The 16,607-nt window shown below is 41.5% G+C and overlaps 1 protein-coding gene across 3 annotated transcripts in view; it reads left to right on the top strand.

Annotated features, from left to right (window-relative positions):
• Positions 1–16,607, top strand: part of l(1)G0020 (RNA cytidine acetyltransferase l(1)G0020) — a 174,866-nt gene that overhangs the window by 72,719 nt on the left and 85,540 nt on the right. For all 3 annotated transcript variants that reach the window (XM_070097055.1, XM_070097057.1, XM_070097056.1), the window contains one exon: positions 15,527–15,652. In XM_070097055.1, the coding sequence (XP_069953156.1) occupies positions 15,527–15,652 (126 nt within the window). The remainder of the gene's footprint in view (positions 1–15,526; positions 15,653–16,607) is intronic.

Raw genomic sequence — 16,607 nt, 5'->3', positions numbered from 1 at the left:
CACAGTTGACAACTGCATTCAACTTGATCATCTAATTATACAGGCTATGTATGTTTAAACCCAACTCTGCGAGGGTAAGATATACATATGCAGAATGGTTATCATCTCTGGGAAGATTGAATTCCTTTGCAATGGCTAACACACACCTTGACTGAGGGAGATCTGAACAAGTATCTACAAAAGATACTTAGGGGTTTCTCATTACTTGTCTTGTATGCAAAGAATAACGACATTCAGGTTGATCATCTGACTGAGTGTTAGAGGTAGAGAGTACAGAGTCAAGAGGATTGTCATCATCTGTCACATTAGTCTGGGTAGAAATATCATCCTCAACATCGCATACTAACTTCATATGATCTAAATGCAATTCCTTATACTGACCAGTTCGAATTTCTCTAACCTTATACTTATTGCCATTGATATGTTCAACTACTTGATAAGGACCAACAAACTTTTGATCGAGCTTAGGCATTGGGGATGTTTTGTTGAAGTTAGTCAGCATTACTCTTGAACCCACTTTAACTTTGATTGGCTTAGCACAGCTATTAGTTACTCTTATAAATTCTGCTGTTGACTTATGAAGTGTCTCACGGATTCTTCTAAAAACACTTTGAGCTAAGCTGGTACTAGTTGCTATGAAATCATCAGGGTTGTAATTGGGTTTCAGTGCAGAATATAACAACTCATAAGGCAAATGCTTGTCTACACCATACAACACATAATGTGGAGTGTCACCTATCGAAGCATTGTAAGCAGAATTTATGGCAAATTGAGCATCAGGTATAACTTCATCCCAAGTTTCACTATTGGGATTGATAGTGGCTCTCAAGACATCAAGTACTTTCTTATTGGTTCATTCCACTAATCCACTGCTGGCAGGATGATGAGGAACAATGGTGGATTTAGAGATCTTGTACAAGGTACACAAATTTTCAAGAATCTCATTACAGAATTCAGCTCCATTATCTGTTATCAGGGACTCAGGGGTGGTATGCCTACAGATTATACGCTCCTTGAAAGCTTTAGGTACAGTCTCGGCAGTTTTATCTGCAATAGGAACTAACTCACTGTATCTGGTGGAATGATATACTATAACACACACATGCTTGTTACCTTGGAGGGAACATTGGAAATTGGTTAACAGATTTAACAGATCTATGGCAACTCTTTCCCATGGTTCACTCATGGTGGGATACACCTGGATAGGATTTGGACCATTGACATTTCCTTTATGTTGCATACAGACACTACATTTCTTAACATACTCGGAAATATCAGTTGCCATATGTGGCCAAAAGTATTTAATTCTGGCTTGTTTTACTGAACGATCCATACCAGGGTGTGCAACACCTGGTGCATTGTGAACTAGCTGTAGAGCTGCATTCACTAGTGATTGGGGTACCCAACTCGGCTGTTCGATACAGTAATTCTTGGCTCATTACCAAGTCATTAATGGGTACTGGTGGCTTCACAGTCAGAACAAGATCTTCCTGGAGCAGGAATCGAATCACATCAGACCACAAGGGATCAGTTCTTTCTTACTGGAGGAATGAGCAACTCGGTGGAGTGGATGACTCTCCCCAGTAGAAAAAAAGATAACGCTATAATACGCAATATGAGCAAGGGAGAACGGATGTACTATCTCTCACTGCAAGCATGGGGAAAAAGAGAGGAACACGGTCAACAATACTGGTATTCATTCTGAGTCGCACACAGTGACATGAGGTATCAACTATAAAGAAACTGCACTTACAAACATTAACATGCGAAGGTTACTCGAGAAATAACTTTGTACATTACACGGATTACTGTCAACGAGGATAGTATCACCATCTGGAACATAAGGAACAACAACAAATGTCTTTCTGCAACGGCTTGTGACATCAGTAAGAGATGGCATAACTCATTACAAGTAACGTTCTTCACAAAGCGTCCTCTGGAAGGAATGACTACATGAACAAGTCGCCATCGCAGGGATAGTAGTCTCAGCACCCAGGGTTGTCTGAGGTTCCTCTGAAACTCAAGGTAACTGTACACTATCCTGCATGCACAATATTGTGGCTGGATTCCAGACAGGAGTGACAGTATTACTAGTGCCTGACCGCTCGGCTACATTAATAAGTAATTCACGGATCTATGGAAACTTAATCTGAACTTCACATTCTGCAGCACTTTAATAAATCTCAGATACAAGCTGTGAGAACAAACACATTGTCTAGCTAGGTATTGTCTTTCAGTCAGTAAGGGGATATTGGGACTGGGGACTGATTCATGTTTACTTGGACTGGCATGATACACTAAGTGAGCATTCAAAAGTGACTGTGGCATTGTCTCAGGGAACTTACACAAGGATATTAATGCAAGAATAATAGAGAGAATATATGACACAGTAAGCTTAAATGGGAAGAAAATATTTAACTATTCTGCACAAGTAAAGAAAAAATGACAAGTCACACTGTAGAGCAAGGGAAACTCGCATATAACACTCAACTGGATAAGCAACACTTTGATAATCAAGAGAAATTGTATTTTACTCAATAAATAACAAAAAAAAGGCACAATACCGTGACTGGAACGATACACAAATAACCCACAGATAAAAGAGAGAAGCTTACGACGACGTTTCGGTCCGACTTGGACCATTTACAAAGTCACGCTAACCAGAAGTGGAGCAGGACGGATATATAGAGGCAGGTAGTAGTAGTAGTAGTAGTAATTGTTGTTGTTGTTGTTGTTGTTGTTGTTGTTGTTGTTGTAGGGAATAAGGAGGAGGAGCCAGTCAAATACAAAGGGGAGCACTGCAAGGGAGCTAGGTGCCCACAGAGGGAGAGCAAGTGCACAGAAGTGGGTGAAAGGGGAAATGGTGAAATAAATAAAGAAGGAACAGAAACACGAGACAGAAGAAAGAAAGACAACCCAGAGGAGAAAAAGGAAAGAGGAAAGGGGAAGAGGGAGAAGAAGAAAAAGAAAAAGAAAAAAGAGGAGTCAGGTTAAGTCATGGGTGTTCTGAAGTTTGGAGCATTTTACAATGTAGTGGGAGAGGAAGGCATCTACAGAGATGAAGCCAGGGCTAAGATTCATACAAGGAAAGTTGTGTATTAGAGAGGATTCAACTAGACGGCGACTGTTCGAGTTGGAAGCAGGGAAGACAGTTTTAGCAGAAGACCAGTCAATAGGATGGCTATGATCTCTGACGTGACAGAAAAGAGCATTGTTAGTGTCGGCAAGCCTAACACTATTTTTGTGCTCCCTAAGTCTGTCAAAAAGAGATCGACCAGTTTCTCCGAAGTATTGAAGAGGACAGGAGGCGCAAGAAATAGAGTAGACACCAGGAACATCTGTTGAGGGAGGAGAGGTATGAACGAGATTAGTGCGAGGAGTGTTAGTCTTGCGGAAGGTAAGCTTGATGTTTAAGGGACGGAGAGAATTGTTGAGATTAGAAAGACAGGAAATGTAGGGAAGTCAGAGGACAGAAGAGTTCCCAGGAGTAGAGTGTTTGGGAGAGAAGAAATTATGTTTAGCACATGAGAGGGCAGAGTCTATGAAATGGGAAGGGTAGCCAAGACAGGAAAACAAATTATGAAGAGTGGAAATTTCTGCTGGAAGAAACTAAGGATCACAGGTGTGGAGGGCATGGAGAAAGAGGGAGATAAGAACACTTTTCTTGACAGGGGAAGCATGATAGGAAAAGTAGTGAATGTACATGCTACTGTGCATAGGTTTTTGGTAAACGGAAAAGGAAAAACCTGTATCTGAGCGGTGGATATGGACATCAAAGAAAGGAAGTAAGGAATTAGATTCCCATTCAGCTTTAAACTTAATGGAAGGGGCAAGATTATTAAGAGCTTCAAGAAAAGATTGGAAGAGACTGGAGTCATGAGGCCACAGAGCAAAGATGTCATCCACATAGTGGAGCCAGAGTGAAGGTTGCACATCGATGGTAGGAAGAAGAACAGTCTCGAAGTATTCCATGTAAAGATTAGCAAGGACAGGAGAGAAAGGAGAGCCCATAGCTACACCGAAGGTTTGAGAATAATATTTCCCTTGGAAGGAAAAGGAATTAGAGTCCACACAGAGGTGGATAAGATCAAGAAAGACATCAGTAGGTATAGGGAGATGTAGAAACCCTTCATGGGCCTTCTCTCTAAGGAAATCAAGGACATCATCAAGAGGGACATTGGTGAAGAGGGACTCAACGTCAAGACTAAGCATCTTACAGGTTGGGAGAGAGCAAACCCGTTCAATGAAGTCTTGAGAGTGACGGAGGTGGGCAGGAGAAAAAGTACCGAGAAAGGGAGTGAGGGTTTTGGCCAACCAAGAAGCAAGAGAATAAGAGACAGAACCTCTAGAGGATATGATAGGATGAAGAGGAATATCAGGTTTATGAGTTTTGGGAAGGCCATAGAAATAGGGAAGAGAGGGACAGATGACATGAAACCGTTGAACAAGGTCAAAGTTAGGAGGACAGAGGTCAGAGAGAGTCCTTAGTTTCTTGTTGAAAGTTCTAGAGGGTTGGAAACGAGAGGAGTGTAGGTACGTGAGTCAGAGAGGCAGTGTTCCCCTTTCTTTGTATTTGACTGGCTCCTCCTCCTTATTCCACCACCACCGCCGCCGCCTGCCCACCCGCCCGCCCCACTTCTGCTTAGTGTGACTTTGTAAATGGTCCAAGTCGGACCGAAACGTCGTCGTAAGCTTCTCTCTTTTATGTGCAGGTTATTTGTGTATTTTACTCAGATCAAATTTACTCCAATTTACTTTAATTTGAATTAATGGCACAGTGAGTTGTCTTTACGCTCAATTCAATAAAGAAATTCAACAATAAATGATAATTCAATCAAAAATGATAAAATGGAATCACTAAATCTTGTGCAAAATTAAAATGGACTGGGAAAGCAATTCTCTAAAAAAAAAAATAAAATAAAATGACACACAAAGAATGAAATATTATGCACAGAACACAGAAATGTAAAACTGAAATCACAGAATAATGCACTGAAATAAACTGTAGCAATATTGCAAATAATAATTACTAATCAAAAATTACTGCACAACACAACACTACATAAAAAATTTTTCTGAAAGAAAAAATTAATGGCAGCACAATACTTGCACAAGAGTCATTGCAGAATGAATCAACACTGCAATAAAAAAAATTGCACACAAGAAAATGCAGTTTACACAACAATAAAATAAAATTATCAAGGAATGAACTAATTGAACACATTAACTCTTAATTGCAGCTTAAGCAACACTTACTGAAAAAGCAAAAGAATGATTTACTTTAAAAAGAAGTTAAAAATTGCACTAAGAGTGAATTTCTTCAATGAAATATGAAAAATAATAGAGGCATAAAACACAAAACAGAGAAAGGTTAACACTTACAATGAGGCAGCAACACAACACATCAATATATGCACAATACTATGATAATTTTCTTGCAATAAGGTCTTGTGTTTACAAAAACTGGAAATAATTGTCTTGCTTCAGCAAAATAATGGCACTATTGTCTGTGGAAATAGGACAAATTAGAGACTGGCTAATTAAAAAGAATTAGCAAAAAAGAATGTTCAACACACAGTAAAATGGGAAATGAATTAATAAAAAAAGAATCAGCAAGAATACACAAATGCTGGTAAAAAAAATTACTGAGACAAAACTGAGTTGTGATGCAGAATATAAGATAACAGTTACTGAATTACTTTGCTTCATAATTTACTGGGCAAGGAACACAGTACTGTGAACACACGATAATTGTGAAGTGTAAAAACAAGTTTATACTGATTATGTATTGGACACAACAGGGAAAGATGTTAAAGTACTTACTTCAAGTATATATATAAAAAGGAGCACAACAAAACAGACATGAAAATAAAGCACGAAAATTTAAACACTGAAGAGAGAAGAAAAAAATATTGCAACAGAATGTAATCAAGAGTCACTGAATGTCACTAAGAAATCACTGAGAACAAAAAGAGTCTCCACACTCGCAAATGTCTCTATAAAAAGATTATTATCACTGGAGCGATGTGATGTCAATGGAGAATGAGGTGATGGTGGAGTCTCGTCGCTGTCGACGTTCTCTACTGCTCTCAACACGTCGATGTCTCGAAGAATTTCCACTTAAACTTGAGGAGCTCACATAGCAAGGCTTTTCTCATTGGCACACAGGTACGATGAAACAGTCTTGTGTCTTGACCCGCTATGTGAGCCATAAAATAAGGTGCTAGTACCCGATATAAGGATGAAAACAATAGTGATGGGAAGGTGTGGGTGAGTGAGGCAGCGCGCTGGGACACTGGTGGCTAGGCCTACTGGATAAGCAGTGTAACCCACGTGCTCTGGGTACGCCCACACTAGGCACAAAAATATTCTAAGTCAGGCTAGGTTAAAAACCCACAAAATACCACAACACTACAGGGATGGTATAAGCGCTCAGAATGGCTAGAACTGAGAGCACAAAGCGATGGTGAAGGCTGGAACTCACGTGGCTTGCTTGAGTACTGGATTAGTCACCTGGGTTAGTTGGCTGGCTGGCTTGGCTTAACCCGTCAAACAGACTGGCTTGAGAACTTGTAACGATGAGCACAGCAGGGGTGGAAAGCTGGCTAGCAGGCAAGGCTGGTACTTAAGACAGGCTGGATGGCATAAGGCTTGACTCCTCGCCCACAGACTGGCTTGGCGGCTTGGCTTAATTTGCAAACCCGAGTCAACTCCTTGGAAGTAATGCAAATAAGCAAGTAAAACACTAAGACACAAAGACTGACCAGGAAGCAGGAAGCAAACAGGCTGGTGGACGCTTGCTCAAGGTAGCTGGTGCCTAGGCTAAGCCGCCATGTGGTCGACACACAGTGTCCACGGCTGATAGAAATTAATCTCCGTACATCTGCGTAAATATCAAATTTATGCGCTCACCGCTGGCACCATTTGTTGAGAGGATTCGTGGAGATATGATGGTTGGAGTTAAGCACACTTGTTGGTTAGTAACACTTATATTAGCAGTGTGAGAGGAAGAGGAGCCCAGACTGCCGTGTTGCCTTGTTGTAGACCTAAGCGTGGAGTGGGGGAGAGGCAAGGAGCCCAACCCTAACACGAGGCATCACGTGATGTCACACATGCTAGCCACTGAGCCTAGTAAGGGGTCAACTGTGTAAAACAGTATGGATGATACTATGATACTCAGATAACATATACATATACAGGGGATCAGCAACTGTGCTGACACAGACACGAAACACACACACACTGTTAACCCTTAAACGGTCCAAACGTATATATACGTTCTCTTGCGTTGCACCCTGAATTTTTTGAGAAAAAAAAAAATTTTAATAGGAAAAAAGAGCATGTGGTACCCAGGCATCCCCAATTTTTTTTCATATGGCGAACAGTGAGTGCGCACACTCATTCTCTCATGTCTAGGTGACTCAGGCTTATCGTACCAATGTTGAATGAATGACAAAGGAAACGTATATATATGTTTGGGGCTCTACGCAAGAGAACGTGTATATGCATTTGGACCGTTTAAGGGTTAATGCTACACTTTATCGCTGGCTGGCACTAGAGCCTTTATCGACTCCTGGTGCTTTAGTATCGTACATATTGCAGAATCACTGAAAAAGGCGCATTCTCCCCTCTCTCTCTCAGCCCTTTACCAAAGGGCTGGGTGTGCCCATGGTGGCTTATTTAGCAGTTGCAAGCACTAATAAGAATGGGATATATCGTATGAACACATGGGATCATCCTCACAGGCTGATAAACAGTGGCACACTGGCTGTATATAGAGTATCAGAGCCGCTCAGGCTCCATGGACATGTTCCAGACGAGTGACTTATACTGAGGTCAGTGACGATCATCAAGCCAATATTTTGAAGAAAAAACCTTACTTATTCCGAATATTACGTATTCTGATGATGACGTAATCCAGGGGTCCACTGTATATTCTGGGTAAGAGCTAGAATGTTTGGTACCCCTCTGCCCATACATTGTAGACCTTACCAACCTTCATCCATCCCTTCAAACACATACCCTCACCCAGCTTCACCCATCTCCCCTCACTCACATGCCGTCAATCTCCTGCCCATACGCTGGAGGGGGGATGACTTTTGAGTGGCATCTTCACAGCATTAGGCTCACATCTTCACTCAACATCAGGCTTGCACCTTCACCCAACATCAGGCTTGCACCTTCACCCAACATCAGGCTCACACCTTCACCCAACATCAGGCTCGCACCTTCACCCAGCTCCATCTTCACCTACCCTAGCCTTCATTATCAGGCTCTGCTGACACTTGTCCCAGACCCCACCTCTATCTACCCTCACCTCATCTTCCACAGTTGCCCTTCACCAGCATATCCTGACCCATCTGCCCCTACCCATCCCCTTACCCACATACCCATGCCCATCTGACTATATTCTCATTGTGTGTCACATGGGATGTACAGCGAGTGAAGGGAATGCAGAAGCAGTGACAACATGTAACCACTGGCCACCGTCATTCCTCTCAGAACTTCTCTCACTCTTCTTCACCCAGTACCTCTTTGATATACCTTTGATGAGCTCCAAGAGTTTTTCTACTCCCGGAGTCCAACTATGGGCCAGGCTCGTCTGGTGGTTTGCCTGTTCAACCAGGCTGTTGCTACTGGTGGCCTGCTCCCCCACATATTCATCGCAGCCTAGTTGATCTGGCAACTGGTGAAGATACTTGTCCAGTTTCCTCTTGAAGGCCTCTACACTTGTTCCAGCAGTATTGCCGATATCTTGTGGTAAGATGTTGAATAATCTGGGGCCACGAATGTTAATTCAGTGTTCTCTTATGGTGCCCATTGCACTCCTCCTTCTCACTGGGTTTATTTTGCACTTCCTTCCATATATCTCACTCCAGTATGTTATGGCAGTGTGCAAATTTGGGACAAGGCCATCAAGTGCTTTCTAGGTACATATATATTATCATTTATCTCTCTCTGCTCCACTGAGTACATATTTAAGACTTTAAGGCATTCCCGGTGATTTAAATGCTTTATTGGCTCTATGCAGGCTGTCAGCGATCTCTGTATTTGTTCCAGCTCTGATATTTCTCCTGCCTTGAATGGGGCTCTGTGAGGGAAAAGTTCAATAGATAGGAGTAGCGAGGGAGTATATAGCAACAATAGTTTCATTGCCGGCTACTTGTTAAGGTAGGGTAAGTCCAGCTCTTGCTATTCCCCCCCCTTTTTCCCCCCTCCCCGAAAGTGATAGTTTGATTGCCAGCTGCTTGTTAAGGTAGGGTCAGTCTAGCTCCCGCTATCCCTTCCCCTCCCTCTTCCCCCCCCCTTCCCCGAAAGGTGACGTGTGGGGCTCCGGCCAAACAGTAATCACTCGACTCACAGTTCCCAGCACTACTGTAAGTACATGCCTGCTCATATTCTAGTGGACTTATTGGTTGAAAGCTTCACTTTTGACCAATAATAAACTTAGTCCTTTCAGTCTTGCTCTATGTTGAATGTCTTAATAACCACCACGTCTTTTAGGTATTGTACTTATCATGGAGAGTGATTTCTTAAGCAGTGGGTAACCTGTCTCTCTTTCCAGCTTGGAATGACAGAATGGGTCACCTGCCAACCAATGAGTAGAATTGAAGGAGACGGACTAACGTCCTGAGACGTCCCATGTTTTATCTACTTGCCTGTGCACGTGTATGAAGTTGCAGGACATAACCCCTCATCATTGCAGCGGTAAAGAACCTGCTTTCCTGTCATCTGGATAGATTATTTACGGCTATAGACTCTGTGAAGAACGAGCCGGTGGGTTGTCACCAACACCTGCGTACCCCCCCAACATCATCAGCAACGGCTACGATTTCAACAACACGCAGTGTCACCAACACCAGACACCCAAGTTTTATATATATTAGCGTTGAATTCAGATATTTATATTTTTCATTTTTCATTTTCTTTAATGTAGGATCAATATTTCATATTTAAGTGTTTTATATTTTATATTTCCTAAATAATAAGCGTTTATGTTTGTCAGTTTTTGTTCTTTTTCTATGCATTAATTTTCCTGAGGAGGGGCCAGCCTTAGTAATACTGACTGAAGTTGTTACAGGGCTGAGTAAGCCTTCACAAGTGGCGACCTTGCCAGGATCAACTCGGCTGAATCAAGATTCAACACCATCTCGAATCTACCATTGGAACTTCAATGCCGCATACCACAGACGATTACCACCAGCCATGAGTAATCATTCTCTATGGTAGGACTACAGTACTGGTATTTAAAAGATTTGGTGATTGTTATAGTCTCAATTTATTGTAAGTCAAGTCAAGGCAGGAATACTAGTTAATTCTGCCACCTATTTTTGTGTGAGCTTGAAACACTTTGGAGGATTAGACTCTAGGGACCCGAGATTTTCCAGTGACAACTTGTTTCATTGAGCTCTTTATTATATCAAGGGAACTGTCGTAGGACACTCTTGATTTGTTGGTGAGAAGGTTGGATGGTCAAGGGACCCCATTCTACTTGCTGTTTGCTCGGAGCCGGCATAGAACCCTTCGTTTTCATTAATACATATTGTTTAATTGAAGTAGGGATCGAGCCCTCTGGTTTATTTACAGTTTGAGCGAAGCAGGAATTGAACCCTCCGTTTTCTTTGATACCCATTTCATTTTTCCCCTGGTAGTTTAAGTTATTCTTGCAATTATGGAGGAATACCAGTTTTGGATGAATGCTGGAAGTAAGTTAGGAATAACAGGGAAAAATTTAGAATCTTTCATTAGTGCTAAGATCCAGGAAAGAATTGAAAGAGAGAGAATTGAGAGAGAAGAGAGACAGTTAGAAAGGGAAAGACAAGAGGAAAAGGAGAGAGAGAATCGAAAGAGAAGAGAAAAAGGAGAAAGAGAACCTTGAAAGACAGGAGTAAAAGGAGAGAGAGAGAATTGAAAGAGAAAACCAAGATAAACAGTTAGAGAGAGAGAGAAGACAAATAGGAGTGTGATAGACTTGATCGTGAGGAGAGAGCTAGAGTACGTGAGGAACAAGTTAAAGTAAGAGAACTTGAGGAAAGAGCAAAGGATAGAGAAGTTGAGGAAAAAGCTAGAGAACATGAGGAAAAAGCTAGAGAACATGAGGAAAAAGCTAGAGAACGTGAGGAAAAAGCTAGAGAACTTGAGTTAAGAGAGAGAGAAAAAGATCGCGAGCTCGAAAAAGCTCGCCTTGAATTAGAGAATAAAAAGTTAACTCTTACACAACAACAATTAGAGGAAGGAGTAATTGAACATCATGCAGCTAGTGCACATATTCCAACACCTAATTTACCTCCCTTCACAGAGGGTGAACATATTACTTCATACATTATCAGGTTTGAAAATACCGCTACCCTCTGTGAATGGCCTGCTGACACCTGGGCTACCAGGTTTGGAATGTTATTTTCTGGTACAGCTTTGAATATCTATGCAACTTTGTCGCAGGATATCACATGTAATTATAACCTACTGAAGAAGGCAATCCTTAAAGAATATCAAAAAACCACAAATTCTTACAGGAAAGATTTCAGGTATGCCACCTTACAGCATGGCCTAAATTTTCAGCAGTTACAAGTAACACTCTTTCGTTTGTTCGACTTTTGGATAGAGAGTTCAGGAATTGATCACAGTTATGAATCTCTTAGAGACTTCATGGTTGCTGACCAGTTCCTGACAGCCTTTCCTTACCAGATAAGAACATTCATTAGAGAACGTAACCTGATTAAAGCTGATGAAGTTGCTGAGGCCGCTGACTTGTATGCTGAGGCTCACATTTCCTATAAAAACCTAAAGGGATCGAACCTTAAGGGCAATGGTTCACCTGAACCAAAGATTAAGAAGCCTACAGTAAAAGCAAAGTCACCAGCTATTATACCAACATGTCATCGGTGTGGTGGTATCGGACATAAACGTCCAGATTGTCCTTCCAAGAAAATAGAGAAAGTTGGAAGATGTTTTGTTGACGGTAATGACCAAGCACCCTTCTGTTCAGGAGCAGTTAATGGTATAAAAGTCTCAGATATATTACGTGACACTGGATGTACGTGCATCGTAATTTCGGTCAAACTGTTCCCTTACTTTAAAACCTCTCGTGTGTTCTCTATTCTTTCAGATTGCTTGGGTCGTGAAAATACTTTCCCTACAATACGTTGTTACTTGAAAACTAAATGGTTCACCGGTTGGACTAATGCGGTACTAGCCCCAATTACTTGTTCTATAATAGTGGGTAACATTAAAGGTGCCGTTCTTCCTTCAGAGGCGGATCTTTCGTCACCACCCGTGGATCTAAGTTTTCCAGCTCTTCCTCCTTGCAAGTTAAATAAGCCCCTTAACAATTCCGCACCGGAAGCTGCATTGTCTTGTACTGTTCATTTGGGGGTGGAAACAGATGATACTGCTCTCGACAGTGAGGTAGCAGGATCACCTGTCCACTCGTCGGGTGAAAGTAAGGGTATTGCCTCCGGCACTCTCAATGTCTTGACTAGGGCTCAGACCATAACCCCGGTTTCTCCTACCTCCTCTTCTCCCACCGTAAGTCCTTTTATTTTCCCAGATTTTATGTCCAAGGATGACTTTGTCAATATACAGCGCAATTGCCCTTCACTTTGGGATTGTCATAATCAAGCTTTTAACAACAAAGTTATCCATGGGAGATACGCATCTCATAAGTTTGAATATGTTAATGGTATCCTATATAAATCTGTATTTAAATCTCATTCTTTAGTGATAGATTATTCCATCCTTGTTGTTCCTAAACCATGTCAAGAGACTGTTCTTCAAATGGCTCATGATTTGCCAGTGACTAAACACTTGGCCCATCGTAAGACATGGCATAAGCTCAAGCACTCTTATTTTTGGCCAAGCATGTATTCTTAGGTTACAAAGAAGTATAGTTCTTGCAATAGGTGTCAGGTGCTTACTGCACAAAATACACACACTCCTAGATCCTGTATATGTATTAAATCTAAAACTTCCCTCCTGCAGAAACGAGATACTCCACCATAGAAAAGGAATGTTTGGCCCTTGTATGGGGTATCTCCAAGCTTAAATTTTATTTACTGGGAAAAGAATTCATTCTAGAAACGGATCACAAACCTTTGATATACCTAGAAACTTTTAAGGGAACCAACAGTCGCCTCTTGAGGTGGACATTGGCTCTCCAAGCTTTTAAGTTCCATATAGTGTATATCAATGGTTCATCCAGTTATTTCTCTGACTGGTTAAATCGTGACAATCAGTAGAAGATTTGTTGTCTTACGCGACTTCCACGTGTTAGAACTCTTTCCTCACCTATTCTTCTTATACTCCTTGACTATAAGTCTTGGTTAGGGGAGTGTGAGGGAAAAGTTCAATAGATAGGAGTAGCGAGGGAGTATATAGCAACAATAGTTTCATTGCCAGCAACTTGTTAAGGTAGGGTAAGTCCAGCTCCCGCTATTCCCCCCCCTTTTTCCCCCTCCCTGAAAGTGATAGTTTGATTGCCGGCTGCTTGTTAAGGTAGGGTCAGTCTAGCTCCCGCTACCCCTTACCCCTTCCTCTTTCCCCCCCCCGAAAGGTGACGTGTGGGGCTCCGGCCAAACAGTAATCACTCGACTCACAGCTCCCAGCACTACTGCAAGTACATGCCTGCTCATATTCTAGTGGACTTATTGGTTGAAAGCTTCACTTTTGACCAATAATAAACTTAGTCCTTTCAGTCTTGCTCTATGTTAAATGTCTTAATAATCACCACGTCTTTTAGGTATTGTACTTATCATGGAGAGTGATTTCTTAAGCAGTGGGTAACCTGTCTCTCTTTCCAGCTTTGAATGACAGAATGGGTTACCTGCCAACCAACGAGTAGAATTGAAGGAGACGGACTAACGTCCTGAGACGTCCCATGTTTTATCTACTTGCCTGTGCACATGTATGAAGTTGCAGAACGCAACTCCTCATCATTGCAGCGGTAAAGAACCTGCTTTCCTGTCATCTGGATAGATTATTTACGGCTATAGACTCTGTGAAGAACGAGCCGGTGGGTTGCCACCAACACCTGCGACCCCCCCCCCACATCATCAGCAACGGCTACGATTTCAGCCACACAGTGTCACCAACACCAGACACCCAAGTTTTATATATATTAGCGTTGAATTCAGATATCATTTGTTTTTCATTTTTCATCTTCTTTAATGTAGGATCAGTATTTCATATTTAAGTGTTTTATATTTCCTAAATAATAAAGTGTTTATGTTTGTCGGTTTTTGTTCTTTTTCTATGCATTAATTTTCCTGAGGAGGAGCCAGCCTTAGTAATACTGACTGAAGTTGTTACAGGGCTGAGTAAGCCATCACAGGCTCTCAACATCGAGTAATATTCCAAATGGGAGAGCACTAGCTATTTGAAAAGTGTCACCATTGGCATTATCTCCCTTGTTTTGAAGGTTCTCATTATCCACCCCTTTATCCTTCTGGCTGTCATGACCTTGGTCTTGTTGTGTTCTTTGAAAGAAAGGTCGCCTGACATAATTATTCCCAAGTCTTTCACGTGTACCTTTCATCCTATATGATGATCTTCTTGAGTTTTGTATACAGTGTGCCTTTTGAGTTCTTCATTCTTTCCATACCTAAGGAGCTGGAACTTACCACCATTGACTGCCGTGTTGTTCTCCACTGCCCACTGGAAAACACTGCTCATATCTTCCTGTAATTTTTCGGCATCTTCTACCAAAGTGATTTTCATGCTTATTTTAGTATCTTCTGCAAATGATGATCCAAAACTGTGATGGGTGTTTTTATCTATGTCTGCTATGAGGATAAAAAACAGCAGAGGTGCCACGAAAGTGCCTTGGGAAACTGAGCTTTTAACCTCACTGATTCTGGATTTTGCTGTGTTAACTATTATTGTTTTGTGTTACATATGTCTTAGGAACCCGAAAAGTCATCTGCCTACCTTCCCTGTAATGCCTATGGTTCTCATTTTGTGTGGAATCACTCTATGATTGCAGTTGTCAAACACCTTTGCAAAAATCTGTGTATATCTCACTTGTTAGCTCACATGCTCCTGTCCACTAACTAAAAAACTCTTACACATACATTCTCACCCACAGCATTACCAGTATGTAACAACAGTACCAGTAGGTAACAGCATTGTCCCTCTATTTCCTCATACCTGGTGTCCTCTGATTAGTAATTTATTTCATATATAACTTTTTATTTATTGCTAATGAGTTCAACTGGTATGAAATGTTCTACTACAGTTTTTCATAAACCATACCACAGGCGGGGATAGAACCCGTGATCAGAGAGTCTCAGAACTCCAGATCGTTGTGTTAGCCACTGGACCAGCTAGCCACAATACGATTCATGAATCTTATTGTGGCTAGCTGGTCCAGTGGCTAACGCGACGGTCTGGAGTTTTGAGACTCTCTGATCGCGGGTTCTATCTCTGCCTGTGGTATGGTTTGTTTGCAATCGTGTCATTACGATTTCATGAGTCGTACAGTTTTTCATCTTATGTTTATTTAATTGTTTAATATTCTCTTTACATTATTCAGCAAGGATACGGGAGCCAGGCATTGTCTCAGCTGTGCGACTACTATGCTGAGGCAGCTGTCCATGCAGACTATACCGACACTCCAACACCAGAAGCAAACCATCCAACTTTAATACATGATGATCAGGTCAGTCAAAATTGTGCCATATACAAGTGGAAAAATTAAACACAAATGCAGTATGATGCAATCATTTATTGACTATGTTTTGCCCACACAGTGGGCTTTATCAGGTCACAAACAGATCTACCTGGTTAAATAGTATATGAGTATATATTGTGTGGAGAGTCAGGTGGAGAAAGTTGGGTAGTCTGTATTTGAGACATCCTGTGCATGTCCCTTGCACGTCCTGTGCAGGTCCATCTCAAATACAACCTAGCAAACATTTTCTACCTGACTCTCCACACTGTATATACTCATGTACCCAGATACAGTGGACCCTTAACCAACGGCATTAATCCGTTCCAGAGAGCTAGCCGTTAGTCGAATTAATTTTCCCCCTAAGAAATACAAATAGAATTAATCTGTTCCAGACACCCAAAAGTATTAAACAAAATAATTTTTTTTATGCGAAATATACATTTCCCTACACAAAAATGAATGGGATATGTAAAATAAACAATAATTAAATGCCACTTACCTTTATTGTGGAGTTGTTGATGAGTGATGAGACAGTAGGAGGACAAATGATGCAGGTGTTTTATTGTTTGGAAGGGGAATCCCCTTCCATAAAGACTTGAGGTACTAAGTCCTTTGGTGGGGTTACCTCCCTTCTTGGTTTTTTAATGCCACCAAGACCAGCTTGAGAGTCACTGGACCACTGTCGCACCAAAAATTTGTCCAGAGAACTCTGTTTCTCATGTGCCCTTAGGATTTCCCTAAAATGGGACACAAGAGTGTCATTGTACATGTTGCCAATGCGGCTTGCAACTTCTGTGACAGGATAAAATTCATCTGTAAATGCTTGCACCTTTGTAAACATTGAACACATTTCCCTAACCCTTGACGAAGTCATCTTCCTCTGTCTCTCTTCCTCCTGCTCTGAAGAACATTCCTGAGATGTGATCTGTTGCTGTTGCACCTG

This window comes from Cherax quadricarinatus, chromosome 56 (genome assembly GCF_038502225.1).
Source record: "Cherax quadricarinatus isolate ZL_2023a chromosome 56, ASM3850222v1, whole genome shotgun sequence".
In the NCBI taxonomy this organism is placed as follows: domain Eukaryota; kingdom Metazoa; phylum Arthropoda; class Malacostraca; order Decapoda; family Parastacidae; genus Cherax; species Cherax quadricarinatus.
The sequence above is the reverse complement of the archived record's forward strand: the minus strand, read 5'-3'. Positions and strand labels throughout refer to the sequence as shown.